The following is a 23,857-nucleotide window of genomic DNA, read 5'->3' as shown; positions in this document are numbered from 1 at the left end:
TTAATTATATATATATATATATATATATATATATTATATATATATATAGATATATATATATAATATATATTATATATCATAATATATATATATATATATAACATATATTATATATATATATATATATATATATATATATTATAATCATATATATATATAATATATGATATATATATATATATATATATATATATATATATATATATTAGTATATATATATATATATTTTATACACACACACACACACACACACAGTGATACAGGGCACAGGGAACTACTCCAAGTGACATAATCAGAGGAAGACGGACGAAAACCACACATCACTAGGCTGTCTTTTTTTATTATTATTATATATTTTGTCGACGTTTCGTATTATTAACAGAATTACATCTGGGCTGCACATAAAAAAAGATAAAAACATAAAAAAGTTAAAAGTATAGTCTAAAAGTTCATTTACAATACATTGGAGTAAAAATGAAATAAAAATAAAAACACAACCTACCTAGAGGTGAGACAGCAAGGAACCACCACAGTACGAACTTATGCTAAATACAATTGACTCGCAGATGTATGGGTGTTCAACGATGGTACGAGTTGTTTTATAAACAACGACTCAAGGATGGTTAACTCTTGTGGTTTGGTAGTATGACCGATTACACTGAAATCTTTGTCAATGTAGGTTTAGCATTGTTTTGCATGGTTCATGATACTGGAGTGCTCTGGGTTTGAGATTCTGCTCCCTGTTCGTAAACTGATTCCCCGATGTGAATCGATGCGCACCTTAAGTAGTCGACTGGTGGATCCCACGTAAATCCCTGAAATACATTTAGGGCAAGTATATTTATAGATGACACCAGAAGACATATAAGGACACAGCTGATCTTTCTCTTAAACAAGGAGCCTATATTAAGAGGATTTTGGGAATTAATTTGACTGATATGGCTGGGAAATGGTCACGATTAAGTTTGTGTGAATCTTTTTTGAAAGGTTAGTTAGGGTTCATGGATACATGGAAAGGTTGCATAGAAACTCGTTTTTGGTACAATTGGAACGTCAGGTTTTCTAGAGAAATGTTTATTTAGTAATTTATTCAATTTTCTATATACTAACCTAGGTGGGAAACAGTTACCTTTAAAGAAATTAACTAGAAATAGAATTTCATTGTGAAAGGCATTCCAGTTAGATGAGAGGACTAGTGCTCTATTAAGAAGGGTAAAAATGGAATTAACCTTAAAATTAAAATAACAACTACTATAAAAATTAGATCCGAGTCCCGTAAAAGTTTTTTCTTTCTAAAAATCGTGGTGTTAAAAGAGTTGTCTTGTCTATATACTTGAACGTCCAGGAAGGACAGACAGTTGTTCTCCTCTTTTTCTATAGTAAATTTCATGTTCGGGTGAAGTGTATTTACGTAGTCGAGGAACAGGTCAGCCTCGTATTCACCCTTGAAGAGAACAAACGTATCATATATATATATATATATATATATATATATATATCTATATATATATATATATATATATATATATATATACAGAGAGAGAGAACAAGGATTTGCATTGATTATTCAGACTTTTTTTTTTTTTCTTTTTAACAAATTTCCAACACCAACATTATTCTAACTAGAGTGAGACTTCTGGTATAGTATAAGGTACAAAACATCAAAGAATCAGAAATATGTTTTCAGTTTTTTTGTTCATTAAAGTAGTACTGTATTTTTCATTGAATGGATGTCAATATCCCATTGAAAACCAACACTAAATTTGTTTACTGTTACGTTAATGTTTGCGTATAAGAGACGTCATCGGATACGTTGTCTATGCAACATTTTTTTACGAGTATGATTATATAATTTTGAACGTGAAACACGCATTTTGATTATTATAGAATAGCTTTTATAGGAAATTAACAGTGTAAGTATATTATAGCCTTTAATGAACTTCATAATTGTGTTAACAACACAATAAATAATATTTTTTGCTTCAATTAAACAACTCCCAGTGTAGATGGCGCTTGTAGTTTTGCTGGAACTGTTTTGTTTTGATGTTCCTGTGAATGGCCGAAGATAATCTCGGATCTCGTTTAAGCTGTTTATTTTATATTGTTTTATTCGTGAATCATCTGCGAACCTCTGCTGTGGGTTGCATTTACCGTGAATATAATTAAACGTGTGATTTCGAGCGGAAAATCGGTGAATATATTTAATAAAAGGCTCGAGTTTCAAGTGTCAACTTCACATTGGAGGGGAAGTGCCTAGCCTAGGTAAGTTTAACAGTGACGAGTAAAAACATACCTAATTCAAGAATGTTGACCTTAATAATGATCAGTAATGATGAGTAAACACATCGGTGATTCTTTTGTAATTTAAAATAAAATAAGAGTACCTTGTCTGGGCTATCGATAGCTCTGTTACCTAATGGTTTTGATATTAGTACCTACTAGCTAGGTAGTAACAGAGGGGAGGTTAGGCCATCGGTATCTAGCATATATATTTTTAATTAGGCCTTTTATTATGGTGATTTTGTATGGATTTGATGATTTAATCATCAGTCCCATCGGATATGCATAGCTTAGTTGACCCAGTAGGCTACAAACCTCTCCTCACCCGCTCCCCCCTCTGCAAAGGCTAGGACCTATGGCAGGGGTGGCCAACCTATGGCGCATGCGCCAACAGTGGCGCACTATACCCCAGAGATAATAAAAGAGAAAAATATGCCTGCTCACAAAAAAGAAAAAAATAATAATAATAATAATACTGATTTCTAGAAAAAAATATACAAAAAAGAATTCAAGTAACTTATAGCTAGAAGTGAGTTTTACCGAGATTTGTTCTAATCTAAAACAGAATTGATTTTTATTTGATTTTATTGTTCTGTGTGCATGTATTAGTCATCTTCTTTAAACAATAATGTGTCATCATTATATACCTGTATATATATATATATATATATATATATATATATATATATATATATATATATATATATATATATATTTAATGAATTAGCCAAAAAAGTTGTGTGAACACCCAATACAAATTCAAAGTGTCAATAAAGTAAGTACAGTTTACCTTGTATCTATGTTAAATCCTTTTCTTTACAACTGGTACATTTGTCCACACTATCATATATTATATATATATATATATATATATATATATATATATATATATATTAAAATATATACATATATATATATATATATATATATATAATACACATATATATATTAAATGATTATATGTATAACTGCCAAATATGTCCAAATTACCATACTTAAAGGATTGAAATGGGGTTAAAGTTTGTGTGGAGCATCTGAATTAGAAGTGAAGAAAATTGGTGCATGGGAAACAAAAGGTTGGCCACCCCTGTCCTATGGCTTCAACATTGAGATTGGATGCTCCCCAATGGGTAAACCCATGTTGGGTTAGCGCCGTCAGTGCACCTCATGCGGTGCACTGTAGGAATTCCTGAAGGTTCTTTGCAGCGTCCCATTGGCCAATAGCTGCAACCCTTTTCATTGCTTTCACTGTACCTCCGTTCACATTCTCTTTCCTCCATCTAACTTTCCACCCTCTCTTTACGATTGTTCCATAGTGCAACTGTGAGCTATTCCTCCTGTCACACCTTTTAGACCTTTGGACTATCAATTTCCCCATACAGCACTGAATGACCTCATAGATCCCAGCGCTTGGCCTCTTGCTAAAATCCAATATTCCACTCCATTCCCAGTGGGTAACTGTATCCTTTGATTCATAGCCATAGCATAAACTTAGCCCCTTTTTGTTTGTGTGTTTTTTTTTTTTTTTTTTTTTTTTTTATGCTTATGATACTTACCATCTTTTGTTTACATTTTTGCTGTTATCTCCAATGGACTGGTAATAAACATGGTGCCATTTTTTTGTAGGTAAAACACTCAGTGTCTTAACCAATGTTAAAAGGGTGATGAGGTTTATTTCCTTGCTGTTAGGGTCTGTAGTGCAAGGTTAGGTTGATAAGAATTTGTTCCTATGGGAAGGCCAACCAGACCCATTGGCAAAAAGGAATATTTACTGTCATTTTTTTTTTTATGTCTGTCTTTTTTTTAGGTTTATGATATCGACTGCTTTTCGTTCATGTTTTTATGTTTATTCCCAAGGTGCTGGTACTAAACATACCTCCTAATTCACATGTAATCTGGTAGTTACTAACCCATAGGGTGCAGCAGTAGTCATCAGTTTTACTGAGCGTTATATGTAGGAGAATTCAACTCGAGCTGGAAACTATTGTTGGAGCTTGGTAACAAGGTGGTTAATTGGTGATTGAAGTTGATTTCTCTATTTTCCTGTATGCAGTTTTTGTCTTGCTCCTCCTATATGAATGTTATCATGAAACCTGAGCAACAGAGATGTAAAGGACACAATTGGGTGTGTTTTGCTTGGTTGCTTTATAGTTTACATGTCTGTGGATATATCTTTGTATATGTGTGTGCATAATATTCAACATTCCTTTCTCCATTTTAGAGTTAAAATTCACTTGGTAGGGGAGCTATATGTGTGTGCATAATATTCAACATTCCTTTCTCCATTTTAGAGTTAAAATTCACTTGGTAGGGGAGCTAGTTAAACAAACAAACTATTTTTGTTTGTTCTGTAGGGGTTGAACCTGCAACCCTTCTTCTCCCTGTGAGTACCTAGTGTATTTAACTGGGCTTCTTTGAGTTGAAGAGGTTAAGCAAGAAGCAGAGAAGGCCAGGGGATGGTTACAAGTGTTATAAGGGATAGATACATTGTTGTTGACACTGCTGAACCTTTTTTTATTCTTTTTTTCTGGACTGTTTGCCTTTCCCTCTGCCACTCCTGCTTGTAATCCTCTGATTGGTTCCAAGGGCGGGTACCTTTATTTATGCAAGCTGGGCAACAATCACTGTAGGAAAATGACATACTGCTATCGTGTTATGATGTTTCACGAGACCTGTCCCTGTCTAGTAGGATGCTCCAGATGTGGGTGACCTGTTGGAGTACCTGATGAAGATGTGGCTATCTTTTGGTAGCTTATCACCGTCACTCTTAGTAGAAGTGCAGTGGCGTGAGAAGATTTCATAGCCTTCTTGAAGGGGTGAATGTCTTCCAGGGACAAGGTCAAGGCTGACAGCCATGTAGAGGAAGAAACAGGAGCTGCCAGAGCAGTTGCAGCATGAACAGCAGGAACTACGTGAGACCGCTCATGTTACGTCGCCAGTGTGCAACCCTGTATGCTGCTGGTCACCTGCTAGCCTTACATGGGAGAGGACTAACCTTGACTCATCTTGTATTCATGTTTCTTAGGAAGCACTTAGGGTAGAATCCCAACTTCCACTGACTTCAGGCTGTTATAGTTCTTTAGAATGATCTTGGAATGTAGTGATATGCGCTCGCGTTCAGTCTTATGACCGTCTTAGCTGTTGCTGCTCTCCTGTGTGTGCAACAACTTCTGACTGTTCATGGTTCGGGGAAATGTATGGGCACGTGTGGCCCCGGGTAGATCTGGCCATGCTTCACTCAGGATATGCATTGCGGTCTTCTGCATACCTCAGTCCGATAGTGGTATTAGGCTGGTTAAGCCTCCATATGATGGTGCAATAGTAGTAAAGGCTATCAGTTTCAGTCACCTCTAGAGCTTTCTGGCTGTGACTTGTCCTGGACAGTCATCATGATTGCTTGAATAGGGGCCAGGTTGGGTTACCGTCTCTCTATATTTTGGTAAATGGTCCAGCTCATGCTATCTTAGAGTCTGCTGGGTATAACAGTCCAGTCCTTGGGAATAATTGTGCTTTCCTTGAGGGTTTCCATGAGGAAAGTCCCAGTGTCAGTTCAGGTTTCTGTTTATCCTAGAGTATCTGTCCCGCTCAAAATATCCTCAGTGTCAGGTTTCTGTTTATCCTAGAGAACTTGACCTGATTAAAACACCCCCAGTGTAAGTTCAGGTTTCTGTTTATCCTAGAGAACCTGACCTGATTAAAACACTCCCAGTGTAAGTTCAGGTTTCTGTTTATCCTAGAGAACCTGACCTGATTAAAACACTCCAGTGTAAGTTCAGTGCTGTTTGTATCCTAGAGAACCTGACCTGATTAAAACATCTCAGTGTAAGTTCAGGTTTCTGTTTATCCTAGAGAACCTGACCTGATTAAAACACTCCCAGTGTAAGTTCAGGTTTCTGTTTATCCTAGAGAACCTGACCTGATTAAAACACCCCCAGTGTAAGTTCAGGTTTCTGTTTATCCCAGGGAACCTGGCCTGTTTAAAACACCCCCAGATGTTGCCTTGTCATTATTTCTATAGTTTCAGTTGGATTGTCCTTCTTTTCTACAACGTAGAGGCTCCTCTCTCTCTCTCTCTCTCTCTCTCTCTCTCTCTCTCTCTCTCTCTCTCTCAACTGTCGAATTACTGCTGGAAAGTTTTTAACCTATTGTGGAATCATTTCTTCTAGGTATTCTTCACTCGAGATTTGCCAGTAAACAGTAAATATGGACTCGCTTAAAAAGGCTCGATAAGTTGAGTGTGTTATAAGTGTTTTTAATCACTTTGTGGTCAATGTTTGTGCGGCATATTTTGTCTACGGTGCGTATACGTATTTTCATTTTAAAAAAAGAATAATTTTGAGGTATGTAAACTAGCAGTGCATTATATTACCAGCGTAACAATTCGGTCAAGCTATCCATTGTTTAGATCGGAAGGGAAAATTATAATTGAAGCAGTTCTCCCTGAAAGATAGGTCTTCCTAGACGCTTATTCGATGAGCGTTTTCTCTCAAGGTGGCATTCATAGAAAACGTGTCTGTACTAGTGTGGAATTTAGACAGTCACTTCAATAATAAATTAGGCGTCTTTTCATTATTATTACGGTGAAAAATAGAGTTGTATTTAACCCTTTTAATATATTCAGCGTTTAGGGAGAATTCATAAATTGCTTCCTAAAAAAACCCTGAGAACTGATGTGCTCATTCTCAATAATTAGCGAATTATTTTTTGTTTTTATTGCACTCTTTTGTGTTATTTTTTAATATGATTGCAGCTCTGAGGTGGGATATTTCGTTTATAAATGCTGGGCTAAGAAAGGGTGAAAAAGTATTTTTCAACAAGATTCGTTTACATGCGTAGCGTTTATACTGTTCACCATTAGATACATGTGTAAATATACAGGTTTATGTTTTTTTTCTCGTTAACAGGCCCTTTTGAATACAAGACTGTCCATTTTATCTTTAAAAGTATTTGAATTTCCCAAAGAATTAACAGGGAAGAGAGCAGGCGTTTGATAACTTTTAGGCTTATATACTGAATTGTTCAGCAACAACTATAAAAGTATATTGATGTCCCTTTCAAGCGAAAACATTGGACAGGTTGTGATCGATTAGGAGGTACTAAGGTCTGCCAATCCCATTTTGACAACGTTAGCAGCTTATTTGAAAGCAGTGAGGAAAGCAGACTTTGGCTTGCCCACTTATATGTCTGGTGTGCTTTACTTTCTCTTTCCCTCCATCTAGGCTGATATGTCCTTTTTGGAATTAGGCTTATATATAATTGCTGGACTGACGTCTCCTGTGGCATTTGGTCAATAACTCAAAATTGGGATCTTGCGTCATAAAGCAGGGCTACTCAAGAACTTGTCAGAAACAGCCTCGGGAAATATGAGTCATTTGATAAATTGCAGATGCATGGTTGAATGTAAATCCAGCTATTATTGATTGATCTTCACTGCTTTGATAAATTAAAAACAAAGTGTCTTTTCTAATAGTATATGGGGTTGTGTCCACTTGTGTTCCCCTGGTTTTTTTCTTAGTAATTAAGTTTGCGATAGATAATATATTGCATTGATTGTTCCAGTTTAAGTGTGATAGATAATGCATTACGGTGGTTGTTCCAATAGCCTTCTAGTAATGGATTGTGCCAAAGGACAATAAAAACACCGCTGTTTTGTAAATGTTTTTTTTATTAAAGAATGTTAAAGGAGTCTCTTTCTGACACTATAGTCGCTCACACTTTACCTTTCATGTTGTCATACAGAACCTTGTGGAGTTCGTCATAGGAGGGTCCTACCGCGGCTTTGACTCGCTTCAGGTACTCCGTGATGGGCTTGGACAATTCGTACCCTCCGGCCTGAGGCTGCTCGAACTCACAGGCAGCGGCGAGATCAGCGATCGTCACGTGATTTCCCGCGATGAAGGGTTTCGAACTTAGAAAATAGCTGACGAATTCTCTCTCTACACGTGCCAGTTCCTTCTTGTGGTCGTTGACCAAGTCCCGATCCACTGGCTTTTTGGTGAATATTGGAGCGAGTACCTGCAAGAAAATAGGAGGAAATTCTTTCAAGTTCTCAGAACAAATAGGAGAGGCTATTCAGCAGCTTTATATCACTTTGTTCTCTGTCAAACTTTCTTAGATGGCAAAAAGACATTCTTCTTAAAAAAAGCTTCATTGGTTTAGGGAATACAAATTAAGGCAGATTTCTGCAGGTTTGAAATGGATGGTAACTATGAGTTATACTGACATCTGACCCTAGATTTTGTGGTTATGTTTACTTCCCATTTCAGCCCAAACTATAGTAGTAGATTCACATCAGCCGTGCATTTGATGTCTAGGCCAGTTCCTTACGACGCTCCTGATTGGCTGTTGATAAGACAATGATAGGGCTGGAAACTCTGTCTCTCTCGAGAGTTCACATGGGTAGGATCTATGTTCCACTTCCTGAGGGTTACGTCTTTCAAAAGTATCCTTCAGGAGAGGTGGAACATACGTCCTGCCTATGTGAACTCTTGAGCAGTCAATCAGGAGCGCCGTAAGGGACATGCCTAGACATCAAATGCACGGTTGATGTGAGTCTACTATAGTATGGTGACTTTCCCCACATAGCACTTGAGTAACTGACCACTTTTCTAGGGTTTGGTCGGTAGTAAAATATTGTATTACTAGAATTACTTCGTTTAAGTGTACTAGAACTACTTCATCACTTCCTTTTTCTTAGAAGTCTAATGAAAAATCAAGGTTATGAAATGACCTACCAGATTGTAGAAGTATCCAACACCATGTTTCCTTGTGTTTGTATGCTGCCAGTCCAGGTACTCGTCAACCTTGACTCTGATGTCTAGGTCCTGTGGATACCACTGGCCAGTCTTGTCGTACTTGCTGGCTATGTACCGCATGGCAGAGCAACTGGAAAGGGCAATTCTAAAGAATATCTCCCCACAGACTGCAAGGAACATAACCGCGAATACGACATACACGGGCGGCCAATGTATTTGGCCATGTTTAGTACTGGCCCCTTGGGGTTAATTACAGTCGACCTCCCAGAAATAACGGTAAATTCTTAATAAGCAACCCGAATACCATAGATAACTGTGAATTCCAAAGAAATACTCAATGCGGAGTTATTATTTACATTTACCTTGGAACGTAATAGTGCATTTCAGTTATTATCTTAGAATGGTGAAGGGTAGCCATGCTTGTGAAAAAGTATACTGGGTATTTGGTGTACAACCCTGACACACGTTTCAGAAAGTCTGAAGTTTCTTGCAAAATAGCTATTATACTGTAACTGTGTAACTGGAGAATCTACTCTGTGATCACTACAGTATCTAAGTTTCGTCTGACAAGTAATCCTTCACTTACATTTAACTACGTCTATTATCGCCTTTTTAACATTTTTTTTTTTTAAGGAGATAACCATAAGGGGACAAAAGTATAAACATTATGCTTATCAGTTGATTGTTAGTAATGACTAGAATTTAATTGGGGGGGGGGGGGGCGGTTTGCGTTTGGTTTTGGCACCAATACCTCAGAATTTTCAATAACATTCCCTTGTTCCTCTCGTTTAGTTAGATTTCCTTTGGGTATTTTTGTCAAGAAAATATTTAGGCTCTATTGAAGGATTATAGATATTAGACCTGGCCTTAATGTAGGACTGTTATAACAGTTTATTGTACTTGCATAATTTTCAGTGCTTAACGTAGCAATGAGATTATTATCAGTACCATAATATTACAGGGGACCAATTCATATATAGAGACTCCATCTGGCTTGATGATACCGATAGTTAATTGAGTAAAAATATAACTTTTATAATAAAAACAAATTTAATGATAATAAAATTTTAGTAATGAAAATATATTAATGATTAAAATGTAATTTAAATAACTGAAAAATTTATAATTGTGATAAAATTTTAATTTCAATAAAAATTTTAATGACATAATTTTAATAATGAAAATATAATTTAGGTAATTTGAATATAATTGAAAGAATATAATTGTAATAAAATATAATTTTAATAAAATTGATTTTAATGAAAATATAATTTAAATATTCAAAATATACGTAAGTGTAATAGTAACATTATAGTTTTAATAAAAAGCATTTTTAACAATGAAAGTATAATTGTGATAATAAAATATAATTAGTCAATAAAATCATGATTTTAATAATAATCATTTTAATAATAGTAATTAATTTTAATAATGAGAATATAATTTTTAAATATTTAAAAATATAATTAAAACATCATTTCAATAAGATGAAAAATAATTTAGTAATATATATATATAATTTTTTGTGCGTGGGGGTGTAATTAAAATTTTTATCTCTAAAAATATTTTTATATTAAAATTATGTTTTATTAGCTAATTATATTCTTATTTGATTTTTATTTTCATTAATAAAACAGTTTAATATATATATATATATATATATATATATATATATATATATATAATATATATGAATAATTGTAATAATGTTCCACACCTTTCATTGATGGTTAAGTTTTCCAACCTTGACGCTGGGTACTTTTCCGAACGGATTAATTTTCAGGAATTCGGGTGCTTTGTGTTCCTCTGCGAATGGGAATGGGAATAGGAATATACAGAAAACGATAAGCATTTGGAATTCTTTAAAAGGGAGGACTGGAGAGATTAAGGTGATTTTTTTTGTTAGTGAGTCTTACTTAGGGACCGACCTCTCATATGTAGGAGGAACATGCATTACACTTTCTCTCTCTCTCTCTCTCTCATATATATATATATATATATATATATATATATTTATATATATATATATATATATATATATATTAATATATATATATATATATATATATCCTATATATATATATATATATATATATACTATATATATATATATATAATATATATACGTATATATATATATATATACATATGCATATATATATATATATATATATATTATATATATATATATAATATATGGGGATACAATCCGCAATGAAGTAAAATCCTCTTGGAGTTTAAAATATATATTTCTTGCACAGGATTAAAGCTTTTGACCATCAACTGTGGTCTTGTTCACTAAAATGAACAAGACCACAGTTGATGGTCGAAAGCTTTAATCCTGTACAAGAAATATATATTTTTAAACTACAAGAGGATTTTACTTCATTGTGGATTGTATCCCCATTTACTTAAAGGTACGACATAGTACCGGGCTTTTGCATATATATATATATATATATATATATATATATATATATATATATATATATATATATATTTATATACATATATACATATATAATATATTTATATATATATATTATATTTATATATATAATAATATTAATTATATTATATATGTATATATATTATATTAATTATATATGTGTGCGTGTTTTGTAGGAGAGAGAGAGAGAGAGAGAGAGAGAGAGAGAGAGAGAGAGAGAGAGAGAGAGAGAGTAATTTCAACATCCACAATGACATCACTTTTCGACTTAGTCTCACATTTTTTTTTAATATAGTACCTTTATCACCACTACAAGCCGATTATCCGTGCCGGGAATAAAAGAAGCCACCATTACTCTCTTAGTCAGGTCCCAATCCGAGTAAATTAAATATATGTATAACAAATGTCACAGAAACCAACCCACTACACTAACTCACTCTTCATAAGATCCAATTGATGTTCTGTATGGGGCGCATCTATCGCCTTGCACAACAGCCCAACCGATCGACAAGGTTGAGAGTTGTAGCTCACGTAGAGATCTATTGTCGGAGCCATGGTCTACTACTAATAAGTTTCACTGTGAGTCTGTGACTGAAGTCTACTCTAGACTGATGGACTATGCGCCTGCGCGTGTGATGTTGAACTGAACAGTAGTCGGGCAGGGCCAGTGTTGCCAACTGTAGGGTAATTGCCCTACGCGTAGGGTAATATGGGCAAAACCTTAAAGACAGCCGGGCAATATTTTCAAGTGTAGAGTAATTGTAACAAGGTAGGTTTAGATCAATACGCTTATTAGTATTTATGATATTGCATATAAACATAGTCTAAAGATTTATTTATTAATATAGCCATAGAATGATGGGTCATTTTCAGTGATGTAGGGTAATTTCTCGTCTACTGTAGGGGGCGTAGGGTTAGAGGGGTTTGCATCTCTGGGGCTGGCTTGGCTAGCCCGCGGATCTCGTCGCGTTGCCGGGCGAGGTATACACACTACATACATACGTTGCGTTCGTTTGTTAAAACAGGTGGGTTCTCCTCGCAAAGGATTTCCTCAAGGTCAACGCGATGGTTGTTGGTGTAATGGTGACAAATCATTATCTAGATAGTCAGTTTTCGATACGAGATTTGTAACCGCCAGAACGTAGCCAAATCGAGATTGCATTGTGTCATTTTTCTTGGTAAAGATAGTCATCGATGCTTCATTTAGATAAGGTTAATGCTATAATGACGAGTAAAATTAGGAACTTGATGTCCTTTATTTTATTTTTTTTTGCTGCAAGTAAGGATGACGCTGCCATTTTTAAAAGGCCGTTTTGTTCATGGGTACACGTCTCTTTGAGATATCTTTATCCAATATCTTCTTGTCAGGAATACGGGAAACAATACGATAATCTTCACATATTGGTTTGCACGAGATTTTTGAAAATAATCATATTTTGCTCCGTCATTGTAACTCTTGACTAGTTATTAGGACTTCTACATCGTCCCCTCAGGCGTCTACAAGCCTTGGCTATCTTGGGAATTCCTCCTGAGCCCCGTAGAGGTGTAGGGTCGTCAGTGCACCTCATCCGGTACACTGTAGGTATGACTTAATATTTACTGTACCTACTTTCATATTCTCTCTCTTCCATCTTACACCCCACTCTCTCCTAACAATTGATTCATAGTGCAACCGCTTTGAAGTTTTCCTCCTGTTACGCTTTTCAAACCTTTTACTGTCAATTTCCGTTTCAGCGCTGAATGACCTCATTGGTCCCAGTGCTTGGCCTTTGGTCCAAATTCTATATTCAGTTCGGGACAAGTTTGGTCTTGGTAAGGTTGGTCTTATCAGTAGTTAGGGATTATCGTTTATTTATTTGCTTATTTATTTGATTATTTATTTATTTACACATTTTCTTTCCTTGATTATTGATCTCAACCTTCTTACGAGAACTTATGCATTTTACACTTTTTTTCTTTGTTTGGTAATCATCATCATCATCATCTCCAAATCTCAGTGGCTTGGTCAGTATGGTCTTTGCCTGCCACCTTGGTGGCCGCGAGTTCGATTCTCGGTCATTCCATTGAGGGGTGAGAGATGTGTATTTCTGATGATAGAAGTTCACTCTCGACGTGGTTCGGAAGTCACGTCAAGCCGTTGGTCCCGTTGCTAAATAACCACTGGTTCCATGCAACGTAAAAACACCATACAGACAAACAAACAAACAAACACATCCAAAGCCAATGTGACCCGAAAAACCATTGTTGTGAAACTCCGCCACTCTGGCCATCCCCGTGCGTTCACTTCCACGAATCTCCTCTCATTTTCAGCCTGGCTTCTTAGTTGACGCTAAAATGGTAGTGACAGCAACTCAACCTTTTGTTTTCACTGGACAAAGGCATTTTTTACAGTCTTGTATCCTTGTGCATGTTTGTGCTAGTGTGTATATGTATAATGCATACTACTATACTCTGTTTTTTTTTTCATCTGTCCATCTGCTTGTGGTGGTCGCACATGGTAACACTGCGTCCTTGCCTTTAAATAGTTACGCTATGTGTAAGTTTTAGGTAAATAAAAGGATATCTGGGTATACATTTGCAATTGAAAAGTGTTTAAATAATTTACTGTATGCGAATTACACCGTTAATTTTCGAAATAGGATATTATTCAAAGCCCGGGACGCAGTGTTACCATGCGAAAACACCACAGGCGGATGGACAGATGGAAAAAAAAACGGAGTATAGTTAGCTATCAGTCTGATGGTTGTTTGTGAAATTCTAAATTAGTGCTCTCTCCTTGTCTCCACTCGTCATCTCTCTTCCATCTTCCTCTCTCTCTCCAGGTCTCCTCTCTTCTCCTGTCTCTCTCTCTCTCTCTCTCTCTCTGGGGGCTTTTCGTGGTGGTTACTCCAACTTGTGTTGTCAATCTAATCGCAGTATTTATTATACATTTTATATACTCTCTCTCACTCTCTCTCTCTCTTCTCTTCTCTGTCTCTCTCTCCTCTCTCTCCTCTCTCTCTCTCTCTCTCTCCTTTTAGTGTACCTCTGTTCATATTCCATTTCTTCCATCTTACACTCCACCCTCTCCTAACGATTGATTCATAGTGCAACTGCTCTGAGGGTTTTCTTCCTGTCACGCCTTTCAAACCTTTTACTGTCAATTTCCGTTTAAGCGCTGAATGGCCTTAGTTGCCCCAGTACTTGGCATAATGCCAAATCTCTCTCTCTCTTCTTCTCTCTCTCTCTTCTCTCTCTCTCTCTCTCTCTCTCTCTCCTATATATATATATATATATATATAATATATATATATATATATATATATCTATTATATGATTAAATTGGCTGTTCTTGAACAACATCCCGCATTTTGTTCCAGGAACTCGGAAAATTAAATCTTTTAAGTTTCCCATTCATTCATTTCTCCATATTTTTCGAAGGCAGAAGCCAGCGGAGATGACAACCAAATGCCCGTGGTTAGCCCAGGCCTGAAGGCAATCTCCAATTTTGGGATGAGAAAAACGAATCATAATATCGTCCTCAGCTTCACTGATCTTTGAACCCTGGATGGATGCAAGTGTTTGTGATATCCAGTACTTCAGTTTCAATACATTTTCCTGGTCAAGTAACGGCCAAGGGGCTGTTATCAAATCTATTTTTAACCTGCCACAACCCTTATCTCTCCCGTGCTTATCATTTCCTGCAATAAGTTACACTGATGTACGTGATCCAAGCCGGACATAAAAGCCTTTCTTGTCTTCACTTCAGTGGAAAGCACACTGGATCATAAGTTGGTATTTGAGCTATAGGGAAATCTGAGAGAACTCTGCTTTTCTGAAAGAGTTCACGTGATGTCATGGAATTCACGTGCACACCTGACGCGGTGCACTGTAGGCATCACTTAAGGTTCTATAAGCAGCGTCTCTTGGTCCCCTGTAGCTACAACCATTTAATTTTTTTTACTGTACTTCCGTTCATGTTCTCTCTCTTCCATCTTTTACCTCCGTGTTTCCCTTTCAGTGCTATGACCGTGTAATAGGTCCCAGCGCTTGGACTTTGGGCTAAATTCTCTAGTCCATTCCAGCACCTGTCTATTCCAGTATCTGTCTATTCCAGAACCTGTCTGTTCCACCTGTCTATTCCAGTATCTGTCTATTCCAGTATCTGTCTATTCCAGCATCTGTCTATTCCAGGCATTCTGGTCTAGTTCCAGTTTATCCTTGTCTATTCCAGCACCTGTCTATTCCAGAACCTGTCCATTCCAGCACCTGTCCATTCCAGCACCTGTCATTATTGTCCAGCAATCCTGTCTATTCCAGTAATCTTCTATTCGAACTGTCTATTCCAGCATCTGTCTATTCCAGTATCTGTCTATTCCAGAACCTGTCTATTCCAGCATCTGTCTATTCCAGTACCTGTCTATTCCAGCACCTATCTATTCCAGAACCTGTCTATTCCAGCACCTGTCTATTCCAGAACCTGTCTATCCAGCACCTGTCTAGTCCAGTATCTGTCTATTCCAGAACTGTCTATTCCAGAACCTGTCTATTCCAGCACCTGTCTATTCCAGAACCTGTCTATTCCAGCACCTGTCTATTCCAGTACCTGTCTCAAAATAGACTCCTATGTCATGGCCAGCCATTACCACATTCCGAAACGTAGGGACCCAGGCCATCTCCTTTTGGTATGCCAGGTGAGTATGATGTCATCATGGCTGTGATAACTTAGCCTATTTGTTTTTAGGCAAGTTCTTCTCCATGGTCGCTGATTGTTATGTACAGCTGGGAAAAGCAGATACTATAGCAGGAGGGAATGGTTCTCTCTCTCTCTCTCTCTCTCTCTCTCTCTCTCTCTCTCTCTCTCTCTCTCTCTCTCTCTGTAGTTATTCCCTCTTGTCCTATCAGTCTACTCGATGCATTTCAGTATATTTTTACACTCTCACTCGCAGAATCAATACTCTCTCTCTCGCTCTCTATCTCTCTCTCTCTCTCTCTCTCTTCTCGCTCTCTCTCTCTCTCTGGTTCTCTCTCTCTCTTCTCCTTCCCTCAGTCTCTTATCGGCTCTCTCTGAGGCCTTATCGTGGGGGTTATTCCAATGTCTTGTTGATGTAACCGCTGAATCCCAATAGCTTTTTAGCAGCGGATGTCATTATTTGACAGTCCTCATTCCAAAAATTTCTATTTCGACCTCCAAGTGTTTTGTTGTGCATTTAATGTGGCCTTATGCCAGCACGGGCTCTTGCTCCTGAATTTGGTTAAACAGCTGGAAGTATTGAAATCAACACAGTTTTAATTCCAAGACTGTTTTAAACACTTGTATTGAAGGTCTATGGCATATTTTGTTTCGAAGAGACCGGGTGGAAACTTTGTAAAAGTAAAAATAAAAAAAAAACTGTTAATTAATGTGATTAATCCACATATCTTATCTCTAAGTCAGAGACCCTCTACTACTCTTTGATTCGGAACTGTGCTTACAAGTAGCTGATGATAACGGTTATATTTAACAACGCAGATTTAATACCATATCAAAAAAATCGTAACTCGACTACCAAGTCCGGTGATAGGCAGAGTCAGGTTGGCCGAGTGGTCTAAGGCGCCAGATTTAAGCTCTGGTACTCGTGAGAGTGCGTGGGTTCGAACCCCACACCTGACAGGAGCGCACCGTCGAGTGTCTGTTTTGAGGGATTTTGTTTTTTTAGGTTGATTGTGTACGTTTTTAAAGATAATTCAAGGTTGGTTGTACTTTTTCAAAGATATTTGAATGTTGGTTGTATGTTTTCAAAGATATTTCAAGGTTGTTTGTATGTGTTAAAAGATATTTCAATGTTGATTGTATGCTTTGAAAGATATTTCAATGTTGATTGTATATGTTAAAAGATAATTCAATGTTGATTGTATGCTTTGAAATATATTTCAAGGTTGGTTGTATGTGTTAAAAGATAATTAAATGTTGTTTGTATGTTTTCAAAGATATTTCAATGTTGATTGTATGTGTTAAAAGATAATTCAATGTTGATTGTATGTTTTGAAAGATATTTCAAGGTTGATTGTATGTTTTGAAAGATATTTCAAGGTTGATTGTATGTTTTGAAAGATATTTCAAGGTTGATTGTTTGTTTTGAAAGATATTTCAAGGTTGGTTGTATGTGTTAAAAGATAATTCAATGTTGATTGTATGTTTTGAAAGATATTTAAAGGTTGATTGTATGTTTTGAAAGATATTTCAAGGTTGATTGTATGTTTTGAAAGATATTTCAAGGTTGATTGTATGTTTTGAAAGATATTTCAAGGTTGTTTGTATGTGTTAAAAGATATTTCAAGGTTGATTGTATGTTTTGAAAGATATTTCAGTGTTGATTGTATGTGTTAAAAGATAATTCAGTGTTGATTGTATGCTTTGAAAGATATTTCAAGGTTGATTGTATGTTTTGAAAGATAGTTCAAGGTTGATTGTATGTTTTGAAAGATAGTTCAAGATTGACTGTATGGTTTAAAAGATATTTCAAGGTTGGTTGTACATTTTAAGAGATTTACAGGTTTATTGTACATTTTGAGAGATATTCAAGTTGATTGTACGTTTTAAAAGATATTTTGAGGCCCATTGTGGAATTTGGAAGGCCTTTTCTGGTTGACTGTACTTTTTAAAAGATATTTTCAGGTTGATTGTACGTTTTGACAGATATTTTAACTGATTGTACGTTTCAAAAGATATTTTTAATCCGAGTGTACATTTTAAAAGATTTTGAGGCCTACTGTACATTTTAAAAGATATTTTCAAGTTGAGTGTATGTTTTAAAAGATATTTTGAGGTTGATTGTACAGTTTTAAAAGATATTTTGAGACTGATTGCTCGTTTTAAAAGATTTTTTTTAGGTCGATTGTACGTTTTAAAAAGATTTATGAATTTGAGTGCCATTTTATAAGATTTTAGAGGTCATTCGTTCCTTGAATTTTTAATATTGGGTAGATTAATGTTTTGACTATATTATTATCAAGTAAATGGTTTTTTTGTGTAGGGAGGGTTATATTTATATTTTCCAAGACATTTAAACAAATATTTCAGTAAATAAAGAGCTATTGATCCTAGTTTCTAAATTAGGGGTGTCATGCTCCTCCTCCTCCTCTCTCTCTCTCTCTCTCTCTCTCTCTCTCTCTCTCTCTCTCTCTCTCTCTCTCTCTCTCTCATACTTTATTCCCAAAAAATCACCGTGCAGAGGGTTAGCACCACGAGTGCACCTTACGTGGTGCACTGTAAACAAAATTAAAGGGTGTTTGCAACGTTCCTTCGGCCCCTAGCTGCACCGCCCATCACCTTTCAGCCTTTTACCTTACCTCCGTCCCCTCCTACCTTGCCTCCCTGTTGCTGTCCAGCACCTCTAACTATTACTTCTTAGATGCAGTTATGATGCTATCTTCCATCTTCATCTTGCTGTCCAACACTCCAGCTTCCTCTTTCCACTCCAAAGTTAAAGCGTATTTTGTATTGTGGTATTGACTATATTCGAAAGGTATTCTACGTCGAATTGGCATTGGGTCCTGCATGCTGTAATTTTTAAAAAAAGTTTCTGTGATTTGTGATATGCTATGGAAGCTATAGTAGATTCACATCAATCGTGCATCCGATGTCTAGCTCCGTCCCTTACGACGCTCCTGATTGGCTGTTGATAAGCCAATAAGAGGGCTGGAAACTCTCAGTCTCTCTCGAGAGGTCACATAGGCAGGATGTTTGTTCCATCTCTCCTGAGGGATACTTTTGAAGGACTTATTCCTTAGGAGAGGTGCCACTTACATCCTGCCTATGTGAACTCTCTCGAGAGACTGAGAGTTTCCAGCCCTGAGAGTTTCCAGCCAATCAGGAGCGTCGTAAGGGACTGGCCTAGACATCAGATGCATGATTTATGTGAATCTACTTCAGTAAGCGTTACTCTGTAATGTATCATGAATTTGAAGACTTGGTTTAAGGTCCTCGAAACGGCTTGTTCCTGGTTTATTGTTGAAGGACAGGTAACAGACCCATTGCTTTTTAAAGGCAGTGCTTGCTTGCTTATGGATTTTGGCCTGCTTGAACTACCTAAAAAATTACATGTATACATTAGGAATACAAAAGTGTCGTTCCTTTAAAAACAACTTTGTATTTATTAGAATATCAACTAGGAATACAAAAATACTACTAGTAGGAATACAAAATGTATTTATGGGATTGAAAATAACTATTTATTAGCAATACAAAATTGTTTTTTAGGATTAAACCATCTATTTATTAGGGATACAAAATGTATTTATTAGGAAAACAATTTATATGTATTATTTATTAGGAATACATAATGTATTTACTAGAATGAAACCATCTCTTTCTTAGCAATTCAAAATGTATTTATTACGAATACAGTTTGTATGTATTTGGTTATTAAGAATACAAAAGGCAATTATTAGGATACAAATAACTCTTTATTCATTAGGAATTTAAACGAGTCGTTTATGGTCAAGGATAAGTAACAAACCCATTGCATTGGAGCCAGTGCTTGCTTGTGGATTAAAGCGAGTACAGATAACATCCTCTTAAAAATATTTAAATCTATAAGGAATGCAAGAGATGCTCTTGAATTTCTTCTCCTGAAAAGGAAAAGATTGCTTTTATTTACTCATCATGAATACAAGAGGTGCAGTGAAATATAGGTTGTATTTATTTACCCATCTCGAATACAAGAGATGCTGTGAACTCTTCTCTTAATATAAAAAGAAGATCGCTTTTATTTACTCATCTCGAATACAAGCGATGCTGTGAATTCTTCTCTTAATATAAGAAGATCGCTGTTATTTACCTATCAAGACTACAAGAGATGCTGTGAATTCTTCACTTAATAAGAAGATAGCTTTTATCATTCTATGCTTTTATTTACCCATCATGAATACACGTGATGCTGTGAATTCTTCTCTTAAGAAGAAGATCTCTTTTCTTTACCCATCACGAATACAAATGATGCTGCAAATTCTTCTTTTAAAAAGGAAAAGATAGCTTTTATTTACCCATCTCGAATTCAAGGGATGCTGTGAATTCTTCTCTTAATATAAGAAGAAGATCGCTTTTATTTACCCATCACGAACACAAGTGATGCTGTGAATTCCTCGCTTAAAAAAACAAGAAGATCGCTTTTATTTACCCATCACGAATACAAGGGATGCTGTGAATTCCTCGCTTAAAAACAAGATCGCTTTTTATTTTTAAATCACAACGCAAGGGATGCTGTGAATTCTTCTCTTAATAAGAAGATTGCTCTTATTTACCCTTAACGAATACAAGGGATGCTGTGAATTCTTCGCTAAAAAACAAGAAGATCGCTTTATATATAAAATATCGCTTTTTATTTAAAATCACGAACATAAGGGATGATGCTTCTCTTCTGAAGTCTTCCTCCTCTGCAACAAAAGAGAGATCGCGCGAAACGGCGTAATTGCCCCCTGTGAGGTTTGAACTCACGACCCCTGGTTTACGAGACCAGTGCTCTACCACTGAGCTAAGGAGGCGTGTGCGGAAACCTTCTCGCCCTTTCTAGAAAATTTGTCAGTAGACCGTCTTTAGTTTTCGATCTCTGGAGAAAGTTGGGCCCTTAACTTTCGATTCGCTTTCGGATTATCCGAAGGGAGAATGTCATTTTCGTCTGCCGTGTGTTCTGCCTCCGTTGCTAGTTTTTTTTTTTTATATATATTTTTTTATTTTTGTTTTTTCAGACCAGTCGAACGGGGCGGTTATCTTACTAACGTTGTCCGCGGAGGATAGGCAACAAACCAGTTCGTATGGATGGAATTTTAATGTCTTTTTTTTTTTATTATTATCCCGAAGATGAACTATATCCATATGAAACAAGACTACGAAAGGGGAAATTATGAATTCAATCTTCTAAAGAATATTAAGGTTTTCATTTGAAAGACTTCACAGAAGATAACGGAAAATATTATCCCGAAGATGAACTATATTTGAGGAAATTATGAATTCAATCTTCTAACAAATATTAAGGTTTTCATTTGAAAGAATTCACAGAAGATAACGGAAAATACAGAAAGAAGTGATATCAGTTATCAGTAAACTAAAGATATTTCAATAAATGGATAAATATATAAAACTCTTTAAGTGAATTATCGAATACAAGGAGAACTGCTTCAGGGAAGTATAATGCATTGCATCTAAGGTTGAACTGGTTGAAGACGGCTTATACGTGCATTAAAAAACGCCATGTTTGTATTCATTGTCTTATTTCTTAAAGCAAAATGCTTTTAGGTCATATTTTACTGCCCTGTGGTAATCATGCTGTATCCTGGACGTGTTCAGCACTCGTTTCCCTCACAGTATTTTCACCGTTGCTTCTTCTGGAGGTCTTTTATCAAATTGCATCAAAGTAGTGGAAAATATTCACTTAATTTAGGCCCCAGTTATATAGAAATGGTTGCATAGTGTTGGGATCCAGTGACCAGCCTGTCTAATTTTATTACTTTTATAAAGTCATTATTCGACCAGCGACCAGCCTGTCTAATTTTAGTACTTTTATATATAGTAATTATTCAACCAGCGACCAGCCTGTCTAATTTTAGTACTTTTATAGTCATTATTCGACCAGTGACGAGCCTATCTAAAAATAGTACTTGTATATATAGTCATTATTCGACCAGTGACGAGCCTGTCTAATTTTAGTAGCTTTACGTAATTATGTCCTTCCCCTAATTCTCATGAATGTTCAGATACAGACATGTATAATGTGAAGGACATTCTTAAGCCTTTTTGTCAATTTATCCCATGATTAGTCTCTGTGAGAGTCTGCGCAATTAAGGCCTCTGAGGAGTTGGAGTGCATTCATTACCACTCGCAAACGATTCACCTTGGATTTGAATAATTTATTTATTTATTTTTTACTTATTTTTCTGTTAATTTATTGTTTTATCTATTTTTATGTTCATTTATTATTTTATCTTTTCTGTTAATTTATCATTTTTATCTATTTTTCCTTCTAATGACTGATTTCCTATTGTCTTATATAACGTCTTTCAGATGACCTTATTCGTTGGAATCTTGAATTTTCAAGTCAGGAACCCTTGTAGGCTTAATTGTTCCATAAGAATAGAGGGTTATCTTCTGAACAATAATAACAATAATGTCAGTAAAAGTCTTCCTACCAGGAAAGTTTCAATAGAATTAAATTAACAACCCTATTGATCTAATTAAATGGAGTTGTTTTTAAGAAGTTTTATTCCAGGTGTGACCAAATTGTATATAGGTTGATCTTTTCAATCCTGAAGTTTAATGGTTGGAACTTTTGGTTGGAACTTTAGAAGTATAAGCTTGGTGCAATTATTTTAGCATCACTTCATGGTTTGTTATTTCTTGTATTGAGTTGACTATGGGTCTTATTTGTTATTTTGTATGGTGCTTTTACGTTGCATAGAACCAGTATGGTTATTCAGCAACGGGACCAACGGCTTGACGGGACTTCCGAACCACGTCGAGAGTGAACTTCTATCACCATAAATACACATCTCTCACTCCAATGGAATGGCCGAGAATCGAACCCGCGACCACCGAGGTGAGAAGCAAACACCAAACCAACCACGCCACTGAGGCGCTTTCTTATTTGCTATTGCTCATTGAATTTTTTTTATTGATCTTTCATAGTTTATTCTTTGGTTCTCAGTTTCCTGTTAGGGACCTTGGAATTTGGCCAACAAGGATAGAATCTTTTCCTGCAGCACTAGTGATAATAATGGCAATACACGGAATAATAATAATAAGTGAATAATTTTTTTTTTTTGCATTTGTCTGAGAACGGACTTATATGCTAAAACAATCAAACAATAAAATTATTTTCACTTGGGTTGTTATAAGCAATAAACAATAATTTTATTTTCACTTGGGTTGGTATACGTATAAATTTATGTTTTAACTGTGTAAAGATATATATCGCACCGTAATGACATTTTCCCCTTAAATTTGTGTCCGTTCTGCTTTTGCCCAACGGAAAAGATGTATTTTTTTTACACGGTTCCATGGCGTTTTCCCCTTTATACATAAGTATACTTTTAACTCCAGTGTCATAGCACTCATACTTGCACTAAATCTCCCAGCAGAGGACTTTTGACAGATTTCAAACCAAGGCCGTATTTGTGTCAGGACCCCCCCCCCCCCCCCCCCCCCCCCCCAGACCCCCCCCCCCCCCCCCCCCCACTTATTCCCTGGGGGACAAGTTTTTGTCAGGTCCCTTATCCCCTGGGGACAGGTCTTTGTCAGGTAAGTTCTCCAGCCTATTAGGTCGTTTCTCAACTAGGCCATTCCCCCATATTTATTAGGGCCATGCCATCGTCAGCGGGATTCTCTTCTGTTTAGTGGGGTTATCACTGTATAACTTCT

The 23,857-nt window shown here is 36.1% G+C and overlaps 2 protein-coding genes and 2 non-coding genes across 5 annotated transcripts in view; 2 read left to right on the top strand and 2 right to left on the bottom strand.

The window, feature by feature from the left end:
* Positions 1-2,040: 2,040 nt before the first annotated feature.
* Positions 2,041-23,857, top strand: part of LOC135209548 (tetratricopeptide repeat protein 7B-like) — a 482,937-nt gene continuing 461,120 nt past the window's right edge. The window contains exon 1 of the mRNA XM_064242205.1: positions 2,041-2,262. The gene's annotated coding sequence lies outside the window, so the exon portion shown is untranslated. The remainder of the gene's footprint in view (positions 2,263-23,857) is intronic.
* Positions 7,937-12,104, bottom strand: LOC135209857 (glutathione S-transferase theta-1-like). Of its 2 annotated transcripts, XM_064242618.1 has the most exons (4): positions 11,922-12,104; positions 10,753-10,841; positions 9,015-9,165; positions 7,937-8,295 (listed from the first exon to the last, which is right to left on the bottom strand). In XM_064242618.1, exons 3-4 carry the CDS (start codon positions 9,153-9,155, stop codon positions 7,990-7,992), a joined length of 447 nt encoding a protein of 148 aa, XP_064098688.1. In that variant the 5' UTR covers positions 9,156-9,165; positions 10,753-10,841; positions 11,922-12,104; the 3' UTR covers positions 7,937-7,989. The 2 variants fall into 2 exon arrangements, with proteins under 2 accessions (XP_064098688.1, XP_064098687.1); XM_064242617.1 differs by lacking the exons at positions 10,753-10,841; positions 11,922-12,104 and adding an exon at positions 9,398-9,606.
* On the top strand, positions 17,033-17,116 carry Trnal-uaa (transfer RNA leucine (anticodon UAA)). Its single transcript has one exon. It is a non-coding gene; the product is annotated as a tRNA-Leu (tRNA).
* Trnat-cgu (transfer RNA threonine (anticodon CGU)) lies at positions 20,917-20,988 on the bottom strand. The gene has a single exon. It is a non-coding gene; the product is annotated as a tRNA-Thr (tRNA).

The sequence above is a fragment of the Macrobrachium nipponense genome, chromosome 38, assembly GCF_015104395.2.
Source record: "Macrobrachium nipponense isolate FS-2020 chromosome 38, ASM1510439v2, whole genome shotgun sequence".
Classification (NCBI taxonomy): domain Eukaryota; kingdom Metazoa; phylum Arthropoda; class Malacostraca; order Decapoda; family Palaemonidae; genus Macrobrachium; species Macrobrachium nipponense.
This window is presented reverse-complemented; position numbering and strand designations above follow the sequence as displayed.

Bases quoted from the DNA above. Each gene is read 5' to 3' on its own strand.
- LOC135209857 (XM_064242617.1), bottom strand. From the start codon at position 9,453: ATGGCTACCCTTCACCATTCTAAGATAATAACTGAAATGCACTATTAC. The intron at 9,166-9,397 runs GTAAATGTAAAT...TGCCCTTTCCAG, and splicing joins ATGCACTATTACGTTCCAAG to TTGCTCTGCCATGCGGTACA. The intron at 8,296-9,014 runs GTAGGTCATTTC...ATTTTCTTGCAG, and splicing joins TTGGATACTTCTACAATCTG to GTACTCGCTCCAATATTCAC.